An 11,010-nucleotide genomic window follows, 5' to 3' on the forward strand; every position below is an offset into this window, starting at 1 on the left:
GTGGCGTTTCTAACAATGTTCTGAAAACGAGACTGGGAGTCGACTCAGCCAAATGCCTGGTTCCCGGTTCGAACGGTTGGACCGGTTCGACCGTGACATCAGCATGTTGACGTTAACAAAAATGCAAAAAAGGAAAAAAAATCTAGGTTTTCATCTAACTAAAATTTAAAAACCATCAAACCAACCCTGCAATAATAATAAAAATTAAAACCATCAAAGTTTGATAGTTAATGTTTACAAATTCAATCCTCAAGTCTAAACTCTAAACTCTAAAGTTTCAAACATCATTAAAGGCATTACAAAGTAATATCAAATATGAATCCACCAACAGCCAACCATCAAAATTACAAAATATCAAAATACCAATCCACCAACCAACATACAAAATTACACAATATCAATCAATCCATTCCACCAACCCAACCATAAACAAATTCAGTAGCAGCTCACGGTAAGTGAAGGGAAAAAGGAGAAACCAAACAGATTCTTCAACGGTTCAACCCATCCTAAATTGATTATCCACATCATCATCCGAGTCATCATCATTATCATCACCATCAACTACAAATTTAGCAAAAATTAAAAACATAAGTTAAAACTTATAATGTACATTGTTTTTTGATATTATAAATTAAAATAGTTACCAAGTTGGTTAAAAGTTGGAAAACAATCTGCTGAATCATAATAGGGTTGATCACCAACACCGATAGGAATAGATCCTTCTTCGTAAAGTGCTTGCTCCAATTCATCTAAATTGAATTCATCACCCTCCTGTTCATCATCAACAATCGAAAATTCTGTTCTGTCAATGCTTTCATAATCGATAGTATCACAACTGCTTTTCTTGTAACACATCCTGAAAGACATGCCAAATAAAAATATCAATAAAAATACGAGATAATAAAAATATTAAAATTGCCAATGCTTTATACCTATTTTTCAAACGCAAGTTATAATGGATAAAAACCAAATCATTCAACCGTTGATGCTCCAATCTATTCCTTTTTTTTGTATGGATGCATTCGAAAATACTCCAATTTCGCTCACATCCCGAAGAGGTTGAAGTTTGGCTCAGAATTTTAATTGCAAACTGTTGTAACTGTGGAGTACTATACCCATATGTCTTCCACCATTCATCTAATTGAAAGTTAAAGTGTTAACCATATGAAATAATTAAATAAACAAATTCATAACTTAGAAATTGGACTTAAAATTGAGAAATTTAATAAGTATCACATACCAGGTCGTGTGGTTTTGCAAGTTTGAAGGGCAAGCTCACGAGAAAAGCTTTCCTTGCGATCTCGATATATTCTACTTTCGTCCACTAACTTTGTCTTGTTCAACTTGAATGCATTTGCTTTATTGTCGACAACATCAAGGAAACCACGCATAACCTCTGGTTTCTTGCAGAAAGTTGCACGATCATACTGAAAAGCTGGATTCAAATAATAAGCAGCGGCATGAATGTCGCGGCGCAAAAGCATATCCCACCGCAGCTTAATAATTTCGGTATAAGGCTTGTACAATGTCTTTTTCTTTTTAAAGAACTTCTTGATCGCTTTTTTGCCTTTATACATGCCATCATATACATATCATATTGTAGGTCTCTCATTTGAGTCTATAATCCGCAACAAACGCATCAAAGGAGCCACAATTTTGGAAACGTAACCCATGTCATCCCAAAATTCATTATCTAGAATTATGGGAATAACATTCTTGGCTTTACTACTTCTGGCATATCGAGAGTCCACAAAAAACCTATCAGTCACCATAGCTTGCAAGTCATGTTTGTGCTCATGTAGACTTCTTAATGTAATGAAAGTAGTAGCAAACCGAGTTGCACCCGGTCGTATGATTTCTTTCCAACCCTATTCAAGTGATACATACATAATAGATGTTAGTAAATTATTACAAAATGTTTATTATGTAATAAATTGACAAAAACATGAGTTAAAGGTTTATAAGCTATTACCTCTCTTTTCCTCAACCAAGCTATCAAAATTGTGTGATTATACACTGTTAGAGTAGATGCCCTAGAGCCAATCAATTATTGTAGAATTGACTCTTTGTAATAATGTTCATTAATCAATAAAAGGCATTTTATTCTATATCGCGTAAATCATTATTATTACAATATGTTTTGATATATGTCCTTAGAATGGTAGAACCGTGACGAGGGTATCAAGAGTTTCAAATCTTGATAGTGAGAACCCTATGAGCACATATGGTGGCCATTCTAGAAACGTCCGTAGCCCAAGTATTATTCTGAAGTAAGGGCACAGATAATACGGTAAGGCTATCATAGTGTTGAACGACCCTGTCGAAAGGCAGTGACTGATCTCACTTGTCAAGGTTGTTTGGTGACAACCTGGTGCAACACATGGGTGTTTGTTGTAGGCGATTACACCACAGCAAGTTCACTGGACTGACCCACCAGAGGATTCCATATGGATGGTAACCCCAGTGTCTATGGAACAAATCCTCTAACGAATGGTGGTGCATGTGATCCTTAGACTTGAGATCACCGGAGCGCCTTGTGCACCGATTGGTGTAGTTTGACACTAGCCTAACGCAGTTCTTTTCAGAGCTGTCAATACGGTGGTGATTGGCTGCATCAAGGAGTGTATCAAGACTATGGTGGATTGACAGAGGATTTATCACTCCCGGGTACGGGAGAAAGTTATCTCACGGCGCAATTCAGTATATGGCAATGACACTAAAACTGTGGCCACAGTGGGATTGAGTTGTTGCTCTATCCAGTTTATAATACGGGTCATTGGTCCAGAAACTGAATACATAATATCGAGAGTAACCGAAGGTTGACACTATTTCTATGCCTTCGTCTCGTCGAGATAACGTATGATGAAAGGATCGAATTGTACGGTAACCATATCGTTGACAGGTAGCTACTTTGCTGAATCCGAATCTATCGGGTGGCCATGATGCCTTGCTAGGGGCCAATCTTGGTCTGTGTATTAGTGAGACGATTAATTGGTGTTAATCGTGATACTATACACTGCCGGTATGATGAGGAGCCTATGGGTCACACACATAGAAGATAATTTAAGATCCAAGAAGAAAGAAGGGCGTTTTCGTCTTTTAAGGCGAAAGGGTATTTTGGTAATTTCACAGTGCAATTAAATTTGCTTAGGTCGTAGCCTTTATTTAATTTGTTAGAAAAATTAAATTAAGTGAAATTACGTTTAAATGTGTGTTCGCACATATTTAAATATATTATAATTATTGTTAAATGTTAATATATATTAATTGATTTTAATTGAGATAATGATGGAAAATAAAATAAATCAAATTGGGAGTGTTTGGCAACATGGGGCGTTTGGGTTGGAGCCCAAGCCTATTTCGTATGGGATTAGGGCAACTTGATTATTTTACTATAAAAAGAAAAGTGTGTGTTAATTAATTAGGAGAATTGATTTTTTTTTAAAAACAAAACACACAGCCCCCATTTGACACTCCCACGCCAGAAACCTTTCTTTGGCCTAAATCAATTCAATTTGATTTCTTTTCTTCTTAATCTTGAAGCCAAAGAGGATTTAGCAAATACCTCTTTGGTTCTTTTGAGATTGTCTTCGTGTGGACTACGTGGGTTCGATCCTACACTTGGATCGGTAGCAAAATGTTCAAAGACAATCGTGGTGGACCCTCCAAACGTGCGTATGGTTTCTAAACACAGATTTTTAATTTCTGCAGATTCTTGTTTTAATATGAATTGTAAAATTATACCCTTGATCTTGGCTCATGTAAACGATCCTGTTATATTAATTTTTTTTTTGTTTTCGCTGCGTATACGGGACCGTTTACTAACATACACAAACTTGGTTACTTTAGAAGCACGTTTTGCAAGATGCACTATGTGGTCCAACTCAGATATATCTTTCAAAATTAAATTTAAGCAATGTGCTGCATAGGGCGACGAAGTAATATTCTCATACTTCTCTGACAACATTCTTCTAGCAGCTTTAAAATTTGCTCCATTATCTGTGACAACATGGACAATATTGTTTGGTCCAACCCATAAAGCCATTTCCTTAAACAACTTGAACAATGTAAAGGCATCCTTTACAACATCTGAAGCCTCCACTGATTTTATAAAGTAAACACCTTTAGGAGAGTATATGAGAAAATTAATCAATGATCTATGGCAAGTATTAGTCCAACCATAAACCATTAATGTACATCCAACCTCTTGCCAAATACTCTTATAATTGTCAACAATTAATTGGACTTCCTTCTTAGCATCTCTCAATAAATTCACACGCATAGCATCGTAAGTAGGTTGTTTATACCCAGGGCCAATTGCAGCTACAGCATCCAACATAGGCTGAAAATAAATTGAATTTAAAGCATTCATCGGGATGCAAGCATTATAAAAGAATCGTGCAACACACATGTCTGCTCTCCACTTTGCATCTTTTCTAGCCAAAACACTCTTAATTGAAGGCTGAGACCCATAAGTAGTTCGTGGAGCAAAATAATTACTAACCCCCGTAGTTTTCTTTCTCTTACTGCTCGTAAATTGTTTTTTACCGCCACTACTACCACCTTCATTCATGGTCATTTGTGATGGGAAAACCTCTTCATTTTCTTCATCTAACTTATCACCCTCAAATTCATGTACTGTAGCACCAAAAGGAGTTGCATGCTTCCGAAAATCTTCTTTTTCCTTATTCTTTACTCCTATTTCTTTTAGTGATTCATTCATATTGAATTTAACATCAAATGGAACCTTCGGGCACTTTCCAATATCCCTTTTTACTCCTGCTAGGTGTTGCTTCATTATGAAAATACCACCACCTCTAGTAACCTTGCCACAATGAAGACAAGATAATATTTTTGTTCCATCTTTATCAACACTCTCAAGAACATGTCCCCATGCTATATCGGTCTTTCCTCGAAAAGATTGCGAGAAATGGACGCGGCTGATGAGTTATGTGCAGACGAAGATGATGCCATTATCTCCCTTGGCAAGTGGCAACCAACAATCAATTTGTTATAATTTATAAGATATAACTTTAAATCAATTTGTTTTTCAATCAAGAGCATTCATGCTACTAAATGGAAGAACCAAGCAAATTGATAAGTCAAAACCCAAAACCAAAATGCTAGAAATAATAAAACCTGGATGCTTATATTTATTATTAGTCCATAACAGATGAAGATTGTTTTATTCTATGCATGATTAAAACTTTCCCAAGCAACAAACCTTTTTTTCCAATTTGAATTATGAAAATCAATAATAATATTTCTCCACAAAAATAGTTGCTAACATCCAATTTAGCTCTGTTATGATAATCCCAATCAATACCTGTGTTATTATCACAATTCACAACATGAATAAACTCCCCCTTTCAATTACTCTTTACTGTAATAAACTAATAATAAAGCTTCACGGTGCAAGCAACTTTCACAGTTTCACCATCAATTTCTAATTTCCCATGAGAAATTGACAGATTCAGTGATTCACATTTCATAATTTCACGTCACAATAAGTCAATAATACAATATCATGAATCAATTCAAAACCAAAAACAAGGGGCGAATTTACATAATCTACGAGTGTAAATTGTAAAACACGTAGGTTGGCCACATGAACAAACAAAAAAACAGAACCAAATCTCCAAAAAGTCTAAGCAAAATTACCAGCATTATAAAACAAGTTGGCCACCTAGATAGACAACAAGAAGATAATAAAATCTACAGATTCTACACATCATAAATCCAAAAGCCAGCCACTAACATGGTTCATAACTCTGTACATAAAGCCATCAATACAAATATACAATATCATGAATCATGATATGAAATAGAAGACAGAGAAAGATAGGATGACTCTTAGTCTCTTATAGTAGTTTGTTACTTGGTTGACGGCAAACGGCAGCTCGCAGACGGCAGCAGATGTGAAGGTTGAAATCTGAACTGAAGTGACTAATTCTGCAGACCAGCAACGACAAGCAAGAAGCAGGCTTTTATATGGCGACGGTGATGATTGAAGAGATTGAACCATTGAAGACTTGAAGTTGAAGAATGAAGACTTGCAACAGACTAGCCATGGCAAGGAAGAAGCACTGAAGTAGAGTAGCAGACCGAAGACTTGAAGAGTGAAGACTTGAAGGCTAAAGACTTAAAGGCTGAACCGTTGAAGCTGAAGCTTGAAGGAGATCCGAGATCGTGAATGGAGGATAAGAGGAGGAGGACTGGACTGGAGAGTGGAGATCGCGAATGGCAAAGTAGCAAACCAAAATGAAAAAGGCAAAAAGGAAATTTTTCAAAGTGGCAGACAACTTAGTAGCTCACAGCTTAACGCAAAAAGCAAATTGAAAATGTATTAAAAATTGTGGGGGTTTGACATTTGACTTTGTGTTTGTGGATTTTAATTTTTTATTTTATTTCATGTGATTAAACCGAATTAGGTGTGGACCGGATTTCCTTGTTATACCGGTTGGACCGTCAGTTTGCTACAGTGCGACAGTCCGACCATGGTTTGAAACGGTTTGAAGCAAAATATCGGTTTTTTATTCTTTTTAAACCGAAAATATAAGTGAAACCCGGTTAGACTGGTTCGACCGCCCGGTCCGGTCCGGGTTTCAGAACATTAGTTTCTAAAGAAAAATCTCGACGTGTTCGCATGGGTACACTTTGATATGGTGGGGATCAACCCCGAGGTAATGTGCTACATATTGAATGTCAACCTAGCAGCTTGGCCAATCAGACAAAAAAGAAGATCTATGGATGCAGAGTGCTTTAAAGTGCTCAAGGATGAAGTTAACAAACTCTTGAACATCAACTTCATCAAGGAAGTGAAATACCCGGACTAGCTCACCAACCCAGTCTTGGTAAAAAAGTCGAATGACAAGTGGCAGACTTGCGTCAACTTTACAAACTTGAACAAAGCTTGTCCCGAAGACAGCCTTCCGTTTTCTCGGATCAACCAATTAGTGGATGCGATAGCCGGGAACCCATTACTCAGCTTTATGGATGCCTGCTTGGGATATAACCAAATCTCGATGTATCAGCCCGATGAAGAACATACCTCATTTATTATTGACCAGGGTATTGACTGTTACAAGGTTATGCCGTTTGGCTTGAAGAATGCTGGGGCGACTTACCAGTATTTGGTGAACAAGATGTCCGCCGAGCAAATCGGCAAAACAATGGAGGTGTATATCAACGACATGCTTGTCAAATCAAAGGTCGCCGAAAGTTACGTTGAGCACTTGGGAAAAATGTTCGACATCCTCATAAAATATAGAATGAGGCTCAACCCTCTAAAGTGCTCTTTCAGAGTAAGCTAAGGAAAGTTTTTGGGCTTCTTGGTAAATCAACGAGGTGTCAAAGCCAACCCAGAAAAGATTCAAGCTCTCATGGACATGAAAAGCCTGACCAGCATAAGACAGGTTCGGAGTTTGATACGGCGTGTGGCCATGCTCAGCAGATTTGTTTCATGAGCCACAGATAGGTGCCTACCATTCTTGGAGATCCTAAAGGGAAAAAAGGGTTTCAAATAGACAGAGGAGTGCGAGAAAGCATTCCAGGAATTGAAGAAGCATCAAGGGCATCCTCATTTGTTATTAAAGCCCGTCTAGGGCGAGCCGCTACTACTATATTTATTGGTATCTAAGTTCGCGATTAGGACAGCTTTGGTACTCGAAGAAAGGGGAGTGCAGTGGCCGGTGTACTATGTGAGCAAGAGGTTCCTCAACGTTGAGACAAGATACCCCGAAATGGAGAAGCTTGCCTATGTCCTTGTCATCGCCGCTCGGAAGTTGTGACCTTATTTCCAGGCACAGTCCATACATATGCTAACAAACTTTTCATTGAGGAAAATAATGCAGAAGCTCAAGGTATCGGGCAGATTGATCTAGTAGATGATGGAGATAAGTCAGCATGATATCAAGTACATCTCCAGAACAATAATAAAAGGTTAGGCTTTTGGCAGACTTTATTTCAAAGTTTTCTTATCAGCCTGAAGGAGAAGTAAGCCAGCCATAGGCAAGCACCTCAGAGGTAAGCGAACAACGAAAACCAAGGCTTGACAATTTATGGCAGTGGACTCTGTATGTAGATGGGTCCTCAAATGAGAAGGGGGTAGAAGCTAGGCTTTTCCTTGAAAGTCTCTAAGGGAGCCTGATCAGAGCTACAATTAGATTTGGGTTTGCTGCCTCTAACAACAAGGCAAAGTAGAAGCAATAATCCCAGGGATCCGCCTCGCTAAGGAAATGAGGGTAGAGTCCATCAAGATTTATAGCGACTCCTCAGCTTGTAGTCCATTAGATTACCGGGGAATATCAAGCAAAAGAAGACTGAATGGCATTCTACCTCCAATAGGTGAAATCCAAGCTCGAGCAGTTCAAATCTTTCACTATTCATCAAATCCCGAGGGAGAAGAGTTCAGTGGCCGATGCTCTAGCTCACCTAGCTTTTGCAATGAGTCAAGAGAAGACTAATTCAATACCTGTTAAATTCCTCCCAAGTCTAAGTATCCTCGTTCCACAAGAACTAGTCTTAGTAACAGGGTAGAGATACAGCTGGATGGATGTAATAATCGCCTACCTAAAAGACGGAATAGTGCCTGAAGGAAGAAATGAAGCCAAAACACTCCGAGCAAAATCAGCTCGATACACGCTCATCAATGACAGACTGTATAAGCGTGGGTACAATTCACCGCTCCTATAATGTGTTGACCATGAAGACGTGGACTATGTTCTGAGAGAGATCTACGAAGGCATCTATGGGAGCCATGCAAGGGGCAGATCTCTAGCATACAAAGTGCTTTGCCAAGGCTACTATTGGCCAGTAGTTTTTGACGATACAATAGACTATATGCGTAGATGCGACAAATGCCAGAGATTTGTAAATGTTCTGTGAGCTCCACCTCAAGAGTTAACCACCTTGACGAGTCCTTGGCCATTTGCAATTTAGGGGATTGATTTGATCGACCCTTTCCCTCAAGGAAAAGGAGATTAAGTTCGCAGTGGGCATAGTAGATTACTTCACTAAGTGGGCAGAAGCTAAGCCTTTAGCTACCATCACGTCGAACAAGTTGAAAGATTTCATCTACAAAAACATCATTCGTAGATTCAGAATCCCCCACACAATATCGACAATGGAAAATAGTTCGACAGTGAGGACTTCAGATCTTTCTGTGAACAACTTGGTATTAAGAAGAGCTTTGCTACTGTTTATTGGCCTCAAGCTAACGGTCAAGTAGAGACTGTGAACAAAGTGATCAAGCACACCATTAAAAAGAAGCTCGATGCCTTAAAGGGAAGATGAGTTGAGGAATTGCCCAAGGCCTTATGGTCTTACAAAATGACAACCAAAAGTTTGACGAGAGAAACTCGATTCTTTCTACCATATGAGTGTGAAACAATGACCCTAGTTGAAGTGGGGATTAGTTTATTCCGGAACGAAGTCTTTAACAAAGATCTTCTTTGCTTGAGACTAGACCTAATCAAGGAACATCGAGCCAAGTCTCAGTTAAGGCTTGTCTCGTACCAATAGCAAGCCAGACGATACTTCAATGCCAAAGTCAAGAATAGAGACTTTAAAGTGGGCGAGCTAGTCCTTAGAAAGGCTGTTCAGGGTACACAAAACTCGAATTTGGGGGCACTTAGGTCTAAATGGGAAGGTCCATTTAGGATCTCCGAAAAGCTCGCACCAAGAACCTTCCGCCTGGAGTGCCTCAATGGCAAAGCCATACTATGAGCATGGAACACCGGGCATATGCAAAGGTATTACCAATAAGTAGCTTGAGTTCCAATCATGTTTTATTTTCTCCCCTATATTCATTGTAAGGTCGCTTATGGCCAAAATATTATCAATAAAAATAGGTATTATTCATGAACTTTACTTTGTTTGTTATTTTATGTTTATCAGTATCTTGTTCGTAATTTATTATCTTTTGTTTCAAAAATCACGACCTACACGATCACATCAAAAAACTCAGAGTCAAGAGTTCAAAAAAAGGCAACTTATCTCGATAAGCCACACCAAAATCCAACTCATTATGGGTGAAATTCCCCAGATCGACGAAGTTACACTTGGAAAAAGTCAAGTAAAACACGTCGAAGGAAAATCGATCATAAGCCAACAACTAAAACTCAAGACAAGCAGCTAGTCTAAACTCAGAGCTGTCGCACATAATTTTCTCAAGTATATTCAAAAAGTTCCTCAAGAAGTGAGCTACGCATAACTTGGAACAACTTCGAAACGACTTTGCAGAAATTAAAAATTGCTCAACAAATATATGCAAAAAATGTCTTTCATTGATTGTAAAGTTTGGTTACAATAAAAAAATGTCTTTCATTGATTGTAAGCCTGCGGAAGAAAGGAAAAGTCGATCGAGGGATGAGCTTCCCACAACTTCTACACAAGGAAGACCGACATCTCCCAAGCTTTATTCGTGACGGTTGCGTTCAACTCCTCGACTTCGAACCTAAGCAGCTCAGTTTTGGCCTCGACCTTTTGTCGACCCTCCGCCTCCTAGGCAAGATCGAGTGAGACCTGTTTAAACTTTGCCTCCCAATTCGAGGCAATTTTTTGAGTTGATGTGAGCTCGAAGTTTACCTTATTCTTAGCACCTCGCTGCTGTGCCAAACGCTTCTTAGCCTCGACCGCCTTAGCTTTGGCCTTTGCTTGAGCGGCCTCAATCGCTTCAACTTTGTCAAGGAATTCCCTTTCCTTGACCCTGAAGGCCACCATTTCCTATTTAAGCCGCTCAAGCTTGGCCTGTTTCGAGTCATTCTCTTTCTCTGCCACCTCGGCCCTAACCAAAGCATCCTCCTTGAGCATCTTCGCTTCTTGCCACCCCTGGTGAGTGCCCATCAATGTTGGGTAATACTCATCATAGAGAAGCCTGCTCGCCACGTAAGCCTAATAAAGAAAAAATGAAAGTCAGTGACAAATAAAGAAAAATGTATATAAAACAGGAAGAAGGGAGAGAACTACTGATACCTTTGTCATGTGGTTGCATACCTAAGCCAGCAGCTG

At 38.8% G+C, this 11,010-nt stretch overlaps 1 protein-coding gene across 1 annotated transcript; it reads right to left on the reverse strand.

Moving 5' to 3' along the window:
- Positions 1 to 1,592: 1,592 nt before the first annotated feature.
- LOC116139133 lies at positions 1,593 to 10,722 on the reverse strand. Its single transcript, XM_031424802.1, has 3 exons — positions 10,588 to 10,722; positions 3,845 to 4,825; positions 1,593 to 1,868 (listed from the first exon to the last, which is right to left on the reverse strand). The coding sequence occupies exons 1-3, from the start codon at positions 10,720 to 10,722 to the stop codon at positions 1,593 to 1,595; spliced, it is 1,392 nt and encodes a 463-aa protein (XP_031280662.1).
- Between the last annotated feature and the right edge of the window lie 288 nt (positions 10,723 to 11,010).

The sequence above is a fragment of the Pistacia vera genome, unplaced genomic scaffold (assembly GCF_008641045.1).
Source record: "Pistacia vera cultivar Batoury unplaced genomic scaffold, PisVer_v2 Contig347, whole genome shotgun sequence".
NCBI lineage: Eukaryota > Viridiplantae > Streptophyta > Magnoliopsida > Sapindales > Anacardiaceae > Pistacia > Pistacia vera.